General features: G+C 41.2%; 1 protein-coding gene across 1 annotated transcript in view; it reads right to left on the bottom strand.

The window, feature by feature from the left end:
* Window positions 1-19,208, bottom strand: part of SLC35F1 (solute carrier family 35 member F1) — a 467,572-nt gene that overhangs the window by 44,987 nt on the left and 403,377 nt on the right. The window contains exon 4 of the mRNA XM_062187689.1: window positions 2,404-2,563. Within this exon, the coding sequence (XP_062043673.1) occupies window positions 2,404-2,563 (160 nt within the window). The remainder of the gene's footprint in view (window positions 1-2,403; window positions 2,564-19,208) is intronic.

The following is a 19,208-nucleotide window of genomic DNA, read 5'->3' as shown; positions in this document are numbered from 1 at the left end:
ATATCTCTTGAAAGACTGATTAAAGTTCTAGTGAGTGCCTGAAGTATTTTATAAAAGTTTCATGTTCCTGGCTAATTAATCCAATTGGACTAATTCTACTGTAAAGGTGAAAACAGATGCAACATTTTTAAATAATCATGCACACCAATTTTAAGATGACATTGATCTCAACACCAGTATGGCTATTTTCCTTTTTTGTTTAATTAATGATAGATTAAATTGCTGCCTAATTTATTTAGGGATGTAAAGCATTTCCAATCATGATTTTGTAAAATGAGCCCATGGATCCTATATCTGGGCTAGCTTTAAAGCATCATGTCCTGTATTTGGGCACAATTTCAATAGCACAGAAGGGACTGCAGATGAAACAAGTGAATTCCATTCACATCAGTGCTTCTCACCCACAAAACAATGATGTGGGTCTGAAACAGATTTCACAAAGGCAGATAAACCATCTCTCTATTATGTTGTAGCCACATCTACATAGTTTCAGAAAACTGACCAGTTTAGAAAGAACCTCAGGAGGACTTATTTTATTTTATTCTTAAATAGTACTACTTTCCTAACACTTCATCTCAGAGCTAGAAAACTTTTTTTTTTTTTCAATAAGGTTAGTGAATACAATCTAGTGAAATCAACTCAAGTTAGCTTAAGACTTTTAGGCTTAAACAATCAGATTTATCAGGGAAATTGTCTTCCTAGACTATGAAATGTAAGATTAAGGCCAAGGTGAATGACTGGGGCTCAGTAAGACAGAGTGTTCAGAGCTAAGGGCCATGGTTCCACTTTGTTTGGGTTTACACAGCATGTGGGAAGCCAAGAAAGGGTAATGGTGGCTTTAGAACACCCGGCTGCATTATATCAGACAAAAACCTCTGACTGGTCCAAGGAGATTGTCCACATGGAGACCTCTACATGGAGAGAGCACGAAATGGGCCTTTCCATAGACAATCCACTGGTACTCCATGGGCAGGTGCTCCTAGAAGAGAATTTGGGACACGCTGAAGTGTCTATTTTCAGTGCACCTGTTGAGGAGGGGGACTGATAGAGTTGTGTAGTCTGTGGGGCTGAGGCTGTCTCTCATTCTGTTTATGTCTTTAGCTCCCAGTAACAGGTGAAGGTCAGGGCTCTTGGGTCCCATCTCTGCTCCGTCAGTGTGGCGATCAATGGTAAGCCACTTGGTTTCCCTGGATCTTGCTGTTCTCAGATGTCAAATATAAGAGAGATAAACAAGATCTCTTTCAGTCATAAAGTTTTATGGCGTAACATAAATGACATCGTTTCAGACTTTACATGACCTATTCTCTGAAAAACAGAGGGCCCATTTTTGACTCTTTTATCATCTAATTTCATAGAAGAAAGAAGAATTCCAAGAACTATAGAAATATGTGTACTTTCTATTCCATTCTTGGTGTTAAAAGTGGTTTTTTTTTCCTTCTGTTCCAACTACCCTTCTCTAACACAAGGATTTTGGTAGATTTTAAAGGACTGTAATGTTTTAAAATGGGTCTTTAGGAAACTTCCCTGGGCCAGGTCTCCCCCAGAGATTCACAGCAATTTGATAAGTTAGTCATGAAACTTTACCTTAGAGTCTGATTCCAAAAAACTGCCTTTCCCCCTACTTCTCCAACCCTTCTCCACCAAATTAACAAATAAAAAACTAGGCATGAGGAGACAGAACTTAGTATTGGCTCACAAAAATGTTGACATTCCTCATTTAGTTTTTTTTTTCCATTTTCTTTTTTTAAAATATAACATTTATTGCTTTAGATGGTTTCTTTTAGATTGTTTCTTTTCATTCTGAGTCTGGAAGTTCTAAACAACTGAACACAAAGAGTAACAAAAAGTACCAAAACCAAACTTATGACTCTCTATTCATGTGGCATAAACCAGTTTTGTATATAACATGTAGAAGCAGTTTTTTAAGTTGCCTTTTAAAAATATGAATTCTACACACTTATTATTGCTTCCTGTTTAATGCATGGGCGGAAATCAGTAAATCAATTTCCTTCTTGAAGAGATAGAGGAGAGGAAAAAGACGAATAGATGATGAATCTTCCTGAAACTGGCATCCGACTGTCCCGTGGCTGCCCCGAGCTGCATGTGAGACAGCCCTTGGGGCTCCTAATGTAGTCTTTAAACTTTAAATATTCACCCAGGAGCTTGCAAGCTCATTCTTCCTTTGGCTTGGCAGAGAAAGAACTGCTGTCCAAAGTGTGGGGAAGGCCTTTGAGGTTTGGAAGTGGATTAACCCATTGCCACCACCACCAACCAGCTGGTCACTTCCTTTAAGTTTGAAACACTGGAAGTTTTTCAACTGGCATAAAAGCTGTCTCTTGCACCCTTCCCTCATTGTGTCCACTCAACTATGCATGCCTTGGCCTCGCCCACAGAGGTACTCACCTGCTCCCTGATGCCTTCCCACAAGCACATCTGCTCCCACCATGCAGCCCATGCCCAAGATGCAGACAACAATGCCGATGAAATGCACAGCCTTGTACCGGATCAGCAGGAAGAACCAGGACAGCAAAATCACTACCGGGATCACGAAACAGTCCAGGAGCTGGGGAAAGGTAGGGAGGGAAACAAGAGCAGCCAGTTCAGCAGGGAGCTATTCATGTGACAAAGACAAGGAATTTAGCTCTGCAGAAAGGGTTATTATATATGAGGTACTTCAAAAAGTTCACTGAAAACTAAACTTTAAAATCATTTTATTTTGGTAAAAATTTTTTTAAAAATCCATGTATAGGTTTTTTTTAAAAGAAATGACTTAATGATTTTGTTTGAAAAACAGTAACAGAGAGAGAGGGAATGACAGAGAGAGGGAGAGATTGATCTTCCATTCACTGGTTCACTTTCCAAATAGCTGCAATGACTGGGGTTGGGCCAGGCTGAAGTCAAATGCCTGGAATTCCATTCAGGCCTCCTATGTGGGTGGCAGGGATCCAGGCACTTGGGCCACCTTCTGCTGCTCTCCCAGGTGCATTAGCAGGGAGCTGGGTTGAATACAGGACTTGAAGCAGTGTTTGCTAGCATCACAGGCAGTGACTTAGCTTGCTGGGCCACAATGCTGGCCATTCCATGTGTAATTTCTCTATAATACATATTTTCCACACATTACAAATTTTTTTTTGCCTCCAAAATAAACTCATAGATTCAATTCTATTTTCTACACATTTTTTGAAATACCCTAGTATTTCCCCTGAGTCTGAGCTTTTTCACAGACTCAGAACTGGTACATTCAAAAGAAACTCTGAAATAAATAAACATTCATTTTATTCTCTTCAATTAATTGTAGACATCCCCTACATCTTAGAGGAAGGAGAAGGCATTCTGCCTTATGTCTTCTGCAGAGCCCAGGCAGGATCCATGTGAACTCTGGAGTCATGGGGAGAACACATCCAGTCATTTAAGTGGTCCCAGTTCTCCAGGAATCGACCTGGGAATGGGAAGGGAGGAGACAGAAGTCTTCGAGTGCTTTAACGTGAGTGCTTTAAAGGTTGTTAGAATTTAAACAAAAGTTCAACTTAATTTCTCCCAGACAGTTGCTCTCCACTATTAGCAAAAGGTACTTCATCTACCCTTGTCATTCACTCTTAGAAGCAAAACAATTGTTCTAAATATAAATACAAATATTAGTTTCAAGAGTTTACAAATACTTTAAAAGTACTGTTATAAGAAAAGAGTACAAAGGAGATGGCTGAACAGAGTATAGGGAAGAAACTCTTTGATTTCTTTTTTTAAATGTATTTTGCACAAATATTGAGAGTCCATCTGACATAGGAGTCCCATCTGACAGAAGGGTGAAGAGTAGGGCCGGCGCCGCAACTCAATAGGTTAATCCTCCACCTGCGGCACCAGCACACCGGGTTCTAGTCCCGGTCAGGGCGCCAGATTCTGTCCCGGTTGCCCCTCTTCTAGGCCAGCTCTCTGCTGTGGCCAGGGAGTGCAGTGGAGGATGGCCCAGGTTCTTGGGCCCTGCACCCGCGGGGGAGACCAGGAGAAGCACCTGGCTCCTGGCTTCAGATCAGCGCGGTGCGCTGGCCACAGTGTGCCGGCAGCAGCGGCCAGTGGAGGGTGAACCAACGGCAAAAGGAAGACCCTTCTCTCTCTCTCTCTCACTGTCCACTCTGCCTGTCAAAAAAAAAAAAAAAAAAAGAAGGGTGAAGAGTTAACCCTTATCATGCAGTGAAATGAGGACCTGTGTGCCAGAATCCAGCAGACTTGAATTCGATCCTTAGCCTCAGTTTCCTGTGAGTAGTACAAGGATAGCAACCCCACCAACAAATCTTTTCCAAGGATCAATGTGAAACTCAGAGACAATGTGTATGAATGTATTTTGTAAATTATGATGTCCTCAGTCCTGGTACGTAAATCTGCTTCTGAACTTGTGCTCTGGCTCCATGGGGCTGGTTCAGTCCCAACCACACTCTGGTAAGACCCCTGGAGGTGCTATCAAAGGTAGGGTCTCCACTAGACAAACTGGTGCTCACAAAAGCTCAACTCCATGTACCAAATGAGAAACTTGTGATCTGTCCCACTGCCCAGTACAATTCCCTGATGGCATCCTAAGCCAGTGCCACCTTCCTCCCTACCCTGTCCCCACCCCCCCACCCCCCCACCCCCCAGCCCTCAGCAGTGAGCACAGGGCAGTGATTCCAAATATTCCTTCACCATCACAGCCAAATCCCATTGGTCAACAAGTTCTACAAATCCCACTTTCTAAATGTCTCTAACCTACTTATGCCACCTCCACTTCTGTCACCTAGATGGAGCTAGCATTCACTCTTACCCAGAAGGAGCTCTTCTTTCCTGCTGAGTTCTTACTAATGTAGCCCCTCCTTTTGCAAGACTCAGGAAGTTCCAGAACTTCTGCTTCCTTTTCCGTCAGACCTGCACTTACATGTTGTCTCCTCATGAAAAACACTGTGGATTCCCAGGTTAGTTCAGGAGCAGGATCATGACTAGGCTAGTTCAAGTCCTGTTTCATGCTTTTCTTGCATCCAGTACCATGGTACTTTAACAAGCTCCTGGGAAATGCATGTTATGAAAAAACAAGCATATATTTACAAAAAAAATTTTTTCTCCAAAAATAAACTTATCTTTTAATTCCATTTTCCATGAACTTTTCAAAGTCACCTTGTACTTCCCTTTTGTAGTGCCAACTGCAATCATACTTATTATGGAATTATTGGCCTAATGTCTGACTCCTCCACATGTCAGGAGGTCCATGAGGGCAGGACCTCATTCCCATTATCTAGAATACTGCTGGGCTCATGGGATATACACAATCAAAGTTACTGAAGAGACACATACAAAGATTTTTAATGATCAGAATGATGCTTTTAAAATAGATTCATTCACAGCTAAGTATTTGCAAAGCACCCCTGAATGCAAGAGCGGCTCCTTGGCATTGTAAATAGAACTCAGACTCTCCTCTATTCCCATAACTGGTGGTGACCTGGGCAGATGCTTGTGTTTCTTTGCATTCTAGCCTTCTCCCTTGCAAAATGAAACAAGCATTTGGAAAAGTAAGTTGTGTACCTGGTGGCTGTGAAATGATAACATAGAATAAGATCCATGTGAGTGCCCAGTACCTCTGTGGTGGCTAGGGGCTGAGTCCAGAGGCCACATGGCCCTGGAGGGGCTGTATGTGTATGTGTTTGTGTGTGTGTATGTAGGGATGATGGCAGGTAGGACTGTACTACATGTAGCTCAATGCACAGTTAATTAGCATTGTAAGTTAACAATCCTACTTAAGGTGGTAATACAAAGGGTCTTCAACAAATTCATGGAAATGTGTATTATGAAAAAAAAACTATGGATGGATTTCAAACTTTTGGCATCAAATGTTAATCCTTTCATTCCAGTTTTCCATGAGCTTTTTGAAATCACCTTGTACACATTAAGTTATATAATTATCCTCAGATGTCACTTCAGTACATTAGGAACTTTCAGTTTGCCAGTGAAAACTGTTCAGTGGCATAAAATAGCTGGTGTTTTGTTTTTTAAACGGATGGAATCAAGTTGAGATATATAGCTACATGCTCTGCAACTGGGATTTCATTATCTGGCTGGAAGTTTTCAGTTAGTGGAAGTGAAGACCTCCATTCCTGAGTTAATGAGGAAAAACTAGGCCAACATCCAATCTTTGGGGAGGGCTGAAGTGAAGCCTTTTGTTCTCAGCGTCATTAAAAACCCCAAAACACTTGAGTCCTAGAATCTATCTCTTCCATGGTTTGCATTGGAAAATCCTCACTTGTAAATGTCCGGTGGTCCAGAAGTAGGGGAAGACTTTCAGAAAGAAGGGAATGTAGGGTACAGGCAAGCCAGGATTTCTGGAATATCAGAGCAAGGGTGGCTCTGTGCTCCGCATACAATGAGGACTCAGTAACTGGTGGCTGGATGAACTAACGAATGGACAGACGCATGGCATCACTGTCAGAGAACATTAGAGATCATTTAGGTTGCTAGTAGCATTCTGTGTGGAACAATGCTTTCTTTTGCAAGACTGCCTTATGATCTTTACAGGGCATTTAGCATTGTTGGGCCCTGGCCATTAAAACAATCTACACATTTGCAAATGCCCCTGGAGGCAATATGTCCTTGGCATGGAAGGCCATGACCAAGACCTCCTTATTTAAAAGTCAGGGCCTCACAAATTCCTAGAATAGAAGTGACGTGTTCAAGGTCACACAAATTGTTGGTATCAGCAGTAGTTGTGTCATAATGACTTTTCATGAACAATATTTTAATGAAAGTCACTGACAGGGATATTTAATTGCTACAGCTGGAGGTCTCACCATGGCATCTGTAACTACAGAAAAGGAACTGTTTGACAGCTGCGTTAGTAAATAGGCTATTATTTTTTTAGTGATTTTTGCCTCCAGACTTTCCCCTATGGTCATGAAGCATAAAACACACTGACAAAATAATTTTCCAATGTTTTTCTGGTAGCTTAACTTCTTAGTCAAGTGGTTGTTAGAGTGAAAACAAAGAAATGCACTACATTAGATGCCTATTACTGAGATTGCTAAAAAGAAAAAAGAAAAAATCTGATTCTGTCATTAATCTGTGTAGCAGATTTAACTTCATTATATACATTTCTCAATCTGAAAAAATATTGATAGCAAAAAAATGAACAATATTTCTTCATCATATTATGCTCTGAAAAAATCTCAAAGGACATTAAGAACAATTTAGAAAGCAAAGCGTTCATTACCTTTAGATTTACATAGCATCTCTTTTCCCCCAAAGGATTTAACCTAATTTTACTGTTTTTATGTCATTAATCTTCAGACCACACAGGTCAGAGAGGTCTACACTCCTGTCTTCTGAGATTATTGATAGAGACATTGAGATACATGATGCATAGTTGCTGGGGCAAATCCTTTGAAATCATGGTAATAGCACCAGGATTAGTATTTGAACCTGTAGCTTTAAAGAACATTTACAGTAAGGTTGTGTTATGTTTACATGCATAGTTTATAAAATTATAATAATAATAACTACTTAATCTTTATCATCGCCCTCTGAGGGAGCTATGACCATACTCATTTTATAAATGAAGAAACTTAGATTTAAGAGTAAAACAAGTCAGTGTTAGACTAAAATACTAATCTCTGGATCCCTAGATCAGAGTTCAAGTGTAGCTGTCAGAAGTCCTTTAAATAAAAAAGGTCCATGCTGACACTGCTGTTAGGACAACAGAAGACAGTCAGTGTTAAATAGCATTAAAATTTATACACACCTGCATATTGGAGGATTGTGGCATCATTTAACTTCCCTCTCACTTTCCCTTCCCCCACTTCATCTAGTCTGTGATTGTCTTACCTCTGCAACTTTCCCTGCAGTCCGTAATCACACTTGGTTATACACACACACACACACACTGTTCCTCCCTTGCAACATCCACTCACGCTTCTCCCTTCCTTTGGATGCTGTCCCCATCTGCCAACAATCCCCATCTGCCAACAATCCCCAGGCCATCTCAGTCTGGCTTCAGACCATGGCTTCTGAAAGTCTTCTGCTCCCCTGCCCTAACTTGGTCACAATGCTGTCCCAGTAATGGACTGTCTCATTGATATGGCTCATTGTGGATCAGCAAAAGCTGCTTTCACAAACTGCCAAACCTCTTAGGCTTGGTAAGTATCTCCAGTTGTATCCTGGTTTTGCAGAATGTTTTCTAAGTCTTTGATCCACATGAGTTCAAAATCTACATTTGGGGTTCAGGGATAGGCACAAGTCCTAGAGCAGCTGCATAGGGTGGGAATGGCAGGCATGGGGTGGGGGCCTGGCTCCCCTCAGTAATCCTGCAAGAGCCTTAGGAATTTCCTCAGTGCAAAGATGCTCCAGCCCCTTGAGGGTGAGAAGGTGAGGGCTAGCAGTGGGAGACAGGAAATCTGCTGGGTCAGCAGTGCTCCTGCCTTGCTGCTACCCAGGCAAGGTAATAGACCCTTCTCACCACCACCACCCAGGCCCTGGAAGGAAGTTCCCACAACCCACGTAATACCACCCTCTTCTCTGTTTCATTGGCTCTTTCCTCCAAAGGACTCTGTAAGTCCTATCCCAGGATGCTTCTACAGTGAGGCCACTCAGCTGTGGCCTGTTGCTTTGACACTGTGATTTTTGCTTTAAATTTTATAAAATGAAAACCTGATGATTATTAGCATTTGTATGTGCTAATAATATATATGTATATATGCACATACATACATAGTGTTAGAGGGAGAGACAGAGGTCTTCCATCCACTGGTTTACCCACCAAATGGCCCCTATAGCCCCAGGCTGGGCCAGATTGAATTCTGAATAAAGAAGTTTCAATATACTGAAGAATTTTTACCAAGCCCCAAATCTAAGAACACATGTGGGAGACAATGGACCACTTTGCAGTAAATACATTGTTATGGACTAAGATTAAGTGTAATAAAATGAAATTTCTTTATCAACTAGTATCATAGGACATTCCTGGTTTAGATGCTTTGCAAGAGAATCTGATGCCAATGGTATGGACAGGGCTATTGCGGCACCACACTACCAGTGAGCTGTTGGGATTTGGGTTTATGAGATGTATCATGGGAAAAAGATTTATATTATTTTACCTATTTAATACTTTACATTGATTCTGAGAATCATGTAGCATAATTGCATTTAACTATCACAACCTTATAGTGGCAGGAATCCAGTTATTTCATTCATCCACATTGTTTCCCAGGGGTTGAACCAGCAGTAAGTTTGAATTGGGAGTTGGAGCTAGGAATCAAATTTAGGCACTCCTATATGGGACACAAGGGATACAAGCATCTTAATCAGCATTTAAGCACTGTGGTGTTTAACATTTTGAGAAACTGTCACACTCCTTTTCAAAATGACTACACCACACAGTGACAATGTATGAGGGTTCTAATTTCTCTATATCCTCATCAATACTTGTTATTACTGATTTTTGTTTTTTCTTTACATTTTAGTCATTCTGGTGGTGTGAATGGTTATCCCATTATTTTGACCTACATATTCCCAGTGACAAATGATACTGAAAATCTTTTTTTTTTTTTTTTTTTTTTTTTGACAGGCAGAGTGGACAGTGAGAGAGAGACAGAGAGAAAGGTCTTCCTTTTGCCGTTGGTTCACCCTCCAATGGCCGCCGCGGTTGGCGCGCTGCGGCCGGCACACCGCGCTGTTCCGATGGCAGGAGCCAGGTGCTTCTCCTGGTCTCCCATGGGGTGCAGGACCCAAGCACTTGGGCCATCCTCCACTGCACTCCCTAGCCACAGCAGAGAGCTGGCCTGGAAGAGGGGCAACCGGGACAGGATCGGTGCCCCGACCGGGACTAGAACCCGGTGTGCCGGCGCTGCAAGGCGGAGGATTAGCCTAGTGAGCCACAGCGCCGGCCAAAAATCTTTTAATTGGTTATTAGTCATTATCTTATTTCTTCTTTGAAAAAGTGGTTATTTAAATCCTTTGCCAATTTTTTAATAGAATATTTGTCAATATTTTATAAAGTACTACTTAAAATCATTTTCCTATTTTTGAACATTTCCTTTGTTCTCAGTTCTTCTTAGTTAAGAGATGATGCTTCAAAAACACCAACAAATCTCTGCTCATATCCTGGCATATTTCCTTAGGATAGATTTCTACCCATGTTACTATAGGCTTAAAAATATCAACCTTTAAAAACTTTTAATATATACCGTCAATTTTCTTCCAGGAAATTAGTCATTATTTACTTGTCTAATTTCAGAGATTGATTGTTCTAATCTTCCTATACTTTTACTAATTTATGCATTATCTTTTCAAAAATTGCCATGTTATATCAAATATGATATTTCATTACTGTTTTAAATTTAAGTTATATGATTATTAATTAAGCAAACTTTTAAAATCTACATTTTTATGATTATTTCTCTGCAGAAAATTTTATGCATGCACTAGGTTTTCTTTTTGTTGGAGGATGAGAATTATTATATATATACATAAAATAAATTTATATTAACACTACCAGATCTTAGTGATACTTGATAAAATACTTTACAGTTTCTTTAAAAATTCATTTACCATGTTTCCTAAGATGGGTGTGTTTAAATATGTCTTTGTAAGCTCATTTTTGGAACTTTCTTCTCTCCCCAAATCAGTTATGCAATCACCTATGTGTCCTATTAGTTATAGTTCTTATTTTAACATTTAAAATTTTAACTTATCTGGAATATTTTCTCACAGGAGATGAAGTTAATATCTAATTTGAATTTTTATTTAGTTAACTTTTTCAGTGCACTGTTGAACAATCTGTCCCTTTCGTGTTGGTCTGTAGTATGTTTTCTAGGGTGTATTTCATATACATTAAGGTCTGTTTTAGGACCATAGTATGTTCCTTACTATTAATAATATGGTGCTGTTTCAATTGCTAAGGCTTTACATGCATTCTTAATGTCTTTTGAGGTAAACTGGTTTTCATTGTTCCTTGTTTTCAAAATTGTCCTAGCTCTTCTCATCTGTTCTTCCAGATGAAATTTATTGTCATGTTCTACAGTCTTCAAACCATCTCCCTTAGCAAAGGTCCCCTTTTACAGTGTTCATGTTCTCATTGTCAAAGGCTAAATGAAGCCTTTCAGAGCAAACCTATGGCTTTCTCCAAACCTTCATAGAACCTCAAATTAAATTTTGAATGTGAAAGTTTGTATTTATTATAGTTGCTGGGAAATATCAGCAGAATATAAATCACACTTTTCAAAAAGGGCATAATAATATTAATATCAGATATACATAATAGAGGGGTTTTGTTTTCATGAAAACAGAAAGTTAGAGTACAGACAGTACTACATAGTGCTTAAATTAAATATATATTGGCTTATGTTCAACTTTTCTCTTTGAAATGATTTTGCAACTTTCACCAAATAATTCAAAGTATAAACAAAATTCATTTTATTTTTAAAAGAATGAATAGATTTGCATAGTGGTTCAAGAAAAGGCCAGTAGGTAGGCTACTTATTTTAAAAAAAAAATATATATATATATATACATATGTATGTATTTTATTGACTTGAAAGGCAGAGAGATAGAAAGAGAAACAGAGGTAGAGAGAGGTATCTTCCATCTGCTAATCTACTCCCTAAATGTTTGCCAAAGCCAGGAGCCCAGAACTCAATTAGTCTCCCATGTGGCAGGCAGGATCCAAGTCCTTGAGCCATCACCTGCTGCCTCTCAGAGTGTATATGAGCAGGAAACTGGAATTGGAAGCAGAGCTGGTGTTCAAACCCAGACACTTCACTATGGGATGAGGAGATCCCAAGCTCCATTTCAACCACTATGCCAAAAGCCCACTGCAGGTTACTTCTTTACATAAAAGCAGGAAGGGATATCTTCTAAAAGATCCAGTTTGTGACACAGATTTTACCTCTTTCAGAGAGTTACTTTAATTGAAATGAAAAAAAATGAGAGTATCATAAAGTAACTGTGGTATTTTATGTTTCCTGACTTTGTGCTCTGTAACATGGATGAATATGAAATCTAGGTAGCTAAGATGGGAGAACTGCTTTGCAAATGAAGAACAGGCAGTTTAGAAATCTCAGCAGCATTCCCATTCTTGTACTCACAAACCTAAAAACTCAGCATGGCTTATTCAAGTTATGACCCTTCACTGACTTCAGAAAAGCTGCGTGTAGCATTATGCTCGCATTCAAGCTAAATGTCTATTTAGAGATGGTCTAAAATGCTGCATGCACTACTTTAATCTTCAATGATGGATGCTTGTAGTTTCTAACCACTTTCTTGCCCTCTCCTCTAGGAGCCTTTTATTTATCTTTTAAAAGATGTATTTATTTATTCATTTGAAAGGCAGAGTGCTGGGGCAGGGGGAGTATGGAGAGAGAATCTTCTATCCACTGGTTCACTCCCCAAATAACTGCAACAGCTGGGGCTGAGCCAGACCCAAGCCAAGAACCAAGAACTCCATCAGGGTTTCCATGTGGCTGGCACAAGTACTTCAGCCATCATCTGCCGCCTCCCAGGTGCATTAGCAGAAAACTGGATTGGAAGCAGAGTACCCAGATTCCATCCTAGGCACTTTGGTATGGGATCCAGGTGTCGCAAGAGGCAGCTTCACCCCCAGTGTGCCATACTACTGCCCCCTCTAGGATACAACTGGCAGAAAAATAATAGCTTGATCCATTGGAAATTGTTATTTTTGTTGGTAAAATTCATAGATTATTGCCAATTTCACATGGTTCAACTAAGAGACTCAAGGGACCTAATGGAGATTAAACAGCAGCTGGATTGGAGAAGTTAGTCTTGCCCCCTATCTCCCACTCCACTTTCCTAGACTTTCTTGGGAAGATACACCAGAGAAATGGTCATCAGGTCCTGGACCCTGTCTCAGAGTTCTGTCCAGCAAGAGAAAGCCCTTTCCAACCCACAGAGCTGGCAGGAGTGAAACACTCTGGAGATGTGCCCTCCTTTTTATTTTAAGGCATCACCAGACCACCTTGTGCTGAAGTCCCTGATTAGATTTCAAGTTCCCCATTTCTCCATGGGGGTGGAGAAAAGAAGAGCTGGAAAAAGAGCCTGTTGCATTCTCTCAGCTTTTGGAAGGGAATGGAGGTCTTCCCTGACCTGGGGGTTATCTTGGACAGAACAGGAGCAATCTTCCTCTTTCCCATGCTTGGTTTAGGTGACAGATATGTTCATTGAAAAGCTCATTTCTTGACTAAGAGTCTATATTGTAGTATTAGAAATATAGCTATCTGGAAGTAGGGGGACAGGTACATGGTCTAGTGGCTAAGGTACTCCTTAGGATGCCTGCAGCCCATATCAGAATGCTGGTTTTGACTCCTAGCTCCACTCTTCATTCCAGTTTTTTTGCAAATGGTAGGATGGGGTGGAGAACAGTTATTTCAAATACTTGGGTCCATGCTACCCATGTGGGAGGCCTGGATTGAGTTCCTGGCTCCTGGTTGCAGCCCCTACTGAGGGCTACTGTGGGCATTTGTGGAATGAACCAGAAGATGGTAGTTTCTCTCTCTCTCTCTCCCTCTCCCTCTCTCCTCTTTCTCTGTCTTCAGATAAATAAATCTACACACACAAAAATATCTGGAAGGAGAAAATCAGGATCTATAAGAATAAAACTTTAATAATGGTTATCTTTGAATGGGATAACTGAATCTTTGCAATCTCATGGCCCTAATTCTCTGTGGCTTCCAAATTCTTTCTCTTGAGCACACTCTACTTTAAAAATAAATAAAAAACATACATTATGAGAATGTAAATATCTACAAAATCAGATCAGTCTTTCTCAAGGGAAGTTGATAGTTTTTAAAATAAGAAAAAAAAAAATCCACCTGCTCCCATTCCAGTGGAGCGTAATGAGGTGAGCTCATCCCGCCGTCAAACGTCAAACACTCTGTGCCCAAGGAAGACTCCTCCTCCACCCCTCAGCTCCTCATTAACGCTCCCCTCAGGCTGTTCACGGGGAGAGAGCTCCCTTGTGGCTCTGCTGTCAGAGGCTAAACCCAAGGCAACCGGTAGGTGATTCCAGGAAAAGAACTCTTCTCCACTCTCTTTCCTCTCCTTCTAATTGGCAATGTTCCCTTATTTCTAAAAGTGACAGTTATTATAAATTCATCTCCGGTGAGTAAACCTGAAGTGTTAACAGGAAGGCATCTTTAAAAAGCCAAACTTCAGCAACACACACACACACACACAACGAAAGTCCTCTTTAGGCTGATAGTCCGGCTGAAGAGACAGGAATATTATTTAGCAGACACACTCACTAGCTACCAGTAACCATTATAATTCCGTGGCCTGGATAGATGGCTATGCTGGAGGCATTTGGAAATCCAGCCGGGAGTGTGATCCCACAAAGCAGTATCTTCCTTCTGGAGCAGACTTTTCTTGTAGACAACTACGGCCCCTACTGACCATCACACCCCCCCCCCCCCCCGCCCCTTCCTCTCCAGATCTGTTTCTTTCCCAGGCTTATTATTGTTCATATGCTTCCCCAATCCACACCTTGGCACTTGATATTTAGATTTTGCTATCTTAAAGTATTCATACTGGATGTAGCCAGTATATGTATCACTGTGCTGACTATATGACAGCAGTTTTTCAGGAAATGTCCTATTTTCGGGATTTAGAAAAAGACTTTCACCCAACTAATCTTCCTTTTTCTACTGATAAGGACTTAACCAATATGAGATTTATATTTCTCCTTGTGCCAGATATTACAGCTTCCTAGTTGTACAAGCATATCCAGTCTACTTTTTTAGTTTTAACTCTCAAAAGAAAAAGAGAGTGCCATGCACTTAAAATCTGGGACAAGTACCTAGAAATCTAGGTGACCGGAAGATACAGATAATTAGGCACAAGCTCTCCAGCTACGCTGTGGGGAAATCCGCCTCAGGTGAGAGCAGAGCTGCTCAGAGGACAAAAGTTCCTTCTGGGTGAGCCTCTCTGGGAATGTTCGGAGCTTTAAGAGTATGTTCTGATTATCAGCAAACCACACTCCAAAACCAGGAAGACAAGAATTCACATTTACTGAGTATCTGCTGTATGCCAGGCACAATGGTAAGTCCTTGCTTTCCCCATTTTACAGATGTGAAAACAGAGGTCTAAAGATAGTAGGTAGCTTTCTTGAAGTCACACAGCAGTAAGTGTGGGAGTCAAGATGTGATCCAAGCTCTGCCATTGTCTCTACACAAAATGATCTTAAATAACCAGTCTGCATAGAGTGGGAATTACATAGGGTCCAGTTATAATGCCAGTTGTCGAGGCTGGGCCAGTGCCACACCAGCTAGCAGGCTATGCAATCTCACACACGGAGGGCTCCACAGGAGAAACAGCAAGTTTGGAGGCTCCTGACAAGCGATCACTGCCTAGGAGTATTTCTCTGTATTTTTTACATTAAAGACAGTGTCGGTTATGAGACAAAGAATATGAGAACAGGAATCATTTGCTTTTAGTGATGGGTCTCTGATACTGTGTGGCTATCTTGGGTATTTTTGGAGAAGTGATTGCCTTAAGTCAGCCAAGCTGTAACTTGTATTTCTTATTTATAGAATTCATGAACATAAGAACATTAACGATAACATTAAAGCAAGTACACATTTCACAGCACATATTGAAGGAAATGAAAGTTTTCTGATAAAATATTAATTCCACATTAATTTTGCATTATTTCTGATTCCTCCCAGCATTAAAACAGCAGGGAGAAACAATTTCAAAAGCAGAAAGAAATATCTTGTGCTTTTTGGGTCTATTTTTAGGTCTAACTCATTATTCCAGATTTTGTTAGAAAAAGGCAAAATCAGATTTCTCTCACCTTACACTGATTATTTATTGATTCATTCAACAGATAACATATAGAACGCCTACTACGTGCCCAGCATTGCTGTAGGTGCAGAAGGTATGAGAAGCAACAAGCCCCTCTACACCTGGTCCAAGTACACAGTCGCCATTGAGCACACTGGCTTCTCCCTCCAGTTCATGTCTTCCCTTTCCTGCTGGATATGCCTAGCACTGGAGGTGATTCTGCACTCCGTTCTCTGGAACCCTCCCCTCCTGCTCCTTCTGGGACCCTGCTCCAGTTAATACCCCGCAACCCTCATCCCTTTCCGCTGGCTGTTTTTCTCATCACGGAGGCACATCCTGATTTAATTCTTGATGCCCAATTGCGCTGTAGCTATTTCTTTCCCTCTTCTTGGCCAGGCTATGAAGATTAATCTACTGTCACTGCCTCTCTCTTGGCCACATTCATCCCTCAAGCTGTCCCTCCTGGGACAGCTCCCCTCACTCTGGTGTCCAATGCTAAGCTGCATGGTCACAGTTGACTTCTCAAGTTACTGAACCTGTATGTAGTGTTTGGCATTACCAACTCCCCTCTCCTTGAATTCTCTCCTTTCTGAATTTAGCTATCATTTTCTTTCTTACCTCACTGGCTTTTCCTTCTATCTTTTGTGGACTCATCTTGTCTCTCAAAGATGGTGTATCTGAGGCTTCAGGCCTTGGCTCCCTTATTTTCACATTACACATACGCCACTCCTTGGATCTCACCGCCCCCTCTTCCTTTCCTGCTAAACTTGCTGAAAGGCGTTGTGTTCAGCCACTGTCCCAATCTCTTCAACATTCACTCAACACCTCAAGTCAGTGCAATCTGGTTTCTATTCCCCAAAGACCATCAGCTACCCAGAAATAAATTCCCTGTGTTGGAGCCCAGTAGACTCATTTCAGCCCTCTCCTTCCTCAGCGAGCTGACACTTGCTCCTCCTTTGACAGCTCTGACCACCCAAGTCTCCACACCCCTGCTTTTCCTTCCATCCCTCAGGCCTCCTTCTCAGACGATTCCATGGGTCCCTGATTTCTGGGCTCCTACTCTACTCTTATCTCTCAAATGTCATGTCCTCAGAATTTTGCCTTAGTACCCCCCCCCCTTTTTTAGCTCTAAATTTACCCCTTAATGATTTCACCAACTGTCCTGGCTTTAAAAATCACCTCTGTGCTGACGACTTCCAAATCTACTGACATCTACACACATCTCCCCAGTTCCAGAGCCACATTCGCATGTGCTAATCTGAAATGCCTACAGCAAGGCTCAATGGTAACTCTTGTCTTTGTCTGCATGATTCCTTCCCTCCTGTATGGGACCACTAGTGACTTAGATGCTCAGGTCTGAACCCTTAGTGTCTGACATCCGGGGGTCTCTCTCTGTCTCTCTCAACTTGGCTACTAGGACACAGTACACTTAGCTGGTTCTCCTCTTTCTGCATTGGTCTTTCCTTCTCAGCTTATGTTTCCCTGATCTCTAAAAACTGGAGTGCCCCAGGGCTCAGTTTTCAATATTCTTCACTTTTCTATTTATGTTTACATCATCATCAGACCATGACCTTCAGCACTATCTGTATGAAAACAACATCCAAACATGTAACTCTAGTTTCGATCTCGCTGCTGAACTCCAGATACATGATCTTCCCCCTTCCTCAAGTTCTTACGTCCCCGTCATTTGCCATGCCTTGCCTGGCCCACTAAGACTTATTTTTGAGAGTCCAGATTAGATACTACATCGACCAGGAAGCCCTCTTTGGCTCTGTAAATCCAGAATAGGTGTTTCCTGGGGGTCCCATCAATTTCTGTATTTCTGAATTGCAGTCATCATGCTGAAACACAATTCCTTCCATAAAGACAGGCATTTTCTCCCTTGCACTTGTTTTTATATCCTGTAGCTAGGGTATTGCTCAGCACACAGTAGGGCCCCTATGAATAACATTAATTTATTCAAAATTTTATCTATGGGGCACCTACTATGTGCTAGCACTATTCTAGGAAATGGAAAATCCAGGAAATAATAATAATAATAATAATAATAATAATAATAAACCCTGCTCTTACGGAGTTTGTAATCTCAGGTAGGAATTAAGGAAAACATACAGTAAGCCAATGCCTATCAAAATCATGGAGAAAAAAATAGAACAAGGGTGAGAGTAGACCAGGAAATGGGCCAGGAAATTGTGATTTTAATAGAGTGATTAGGGAAGAGCTCTCTGAACAGGTGACATCTGAACAGAGTCTTGTGGTGCTTATTGTACTGCCTGGCAGATCGCGGGGGCAGAATGGGTGAATAATAAATGAAGCAATGAATAATTTCTGCTTCCCTGAACCACTGCTGGAGATCTGCTGTCACTGAAGTAACCGGTACTGCAGAAAGCTGCCTCGTGAGATGATTTCTGGCATGAGGAACTAAAGGTGAGCATCCAGTTGTCATTCTCTGGCTCCAGTGGTGTCACAGCTCCTTAGCCACTCATACAGAGCTCCCTCCCTACTTAATGACCCCAGAAAATGCCCAGTCACATTCTTTCTTTGTGTTCCAGGAGCTCCTGAATTTGAAATAGCCTCAACTCAGAAGATACAAACAAGAGGAAAGAATGGAAGAAGAGGGACAGAAATAACTCCTGCTATTTTCTCAGTTGTTGGTGTTTCTATGAATTCTCATTGTTCGAGTCTTAAAAAGTTTCAGCAGCTTTAAGGCTAAAGCTTTCAGTCTTAAAGTAGCTCACAGGCTTTTACTGATTTATGAACCAACACATCTCCTCAAATGCATTGCCAAGGGAAGCAGGCTACATATGTTGCTTTCTTCTTTGTCTTTTTTTTTTTTTTAAACTATAAGGACATTCTATTTTATTCCTTACAAGTGAATTTTATGTAGTGGTCAACTCAAATTGATCCATTTTGTTAATGGAAACAGTTAAGTCACAGAAGTATTTTCATGCTCATCTATGTTTGACAGATAGCAACAAATGCTCCTTCAAGTAGCCCATCTTGGTGGCACTGGGAAAATGGCTATCTTCACAGTCACAGAGGGAAGAGCAGGATCCTTTTCTTTCTCTCTTAAAATATTTATTTATTTGAAAGGCAGAGTTACAGAAAGGCAGAGAGGCAGAGAGACAGAGAGAGAGAGAAAGAGAGAGAGAGAATGTCTTCCATCTGCTGGTTCACTCCCCATTCGCCAAAGATGGGCTGATCCAAAGCTAGAAGCCTGGAGCCTCTTCTAGGTCTCCCACGTGGGTGCAGGAGCCAAGGACTTGAACATCTTCTATTGTTGTCCCAGGCCATAGCAGAGAGCTGGATCAGAAGTGGAGCAACTGGGACTGAACTGGCACCCATATGGAATGCCAGCACTGCAGGTGGCAACTTTACCACTATGCCACATCTCTGGCCCCAGGATCCTT

Source organism: Lepus europaeus, chromosome 3 (genome assembly GCF_033115175.1).
Source record: "Lepus europaeus isolate LE1 chromosome 3, mLepTim1.pri, whole genome shotgun sequence".
Taxonomy (NCBI): domain Eukaryota; kingdom Metazoa; phylum Chordata; class Mammalia; order Lagomorpha; family Leporidae; genus Lepus; species Lepus europaeus.
This window is presented reverse-complemented; position numbering and strand designations above follow the sequence as displayed.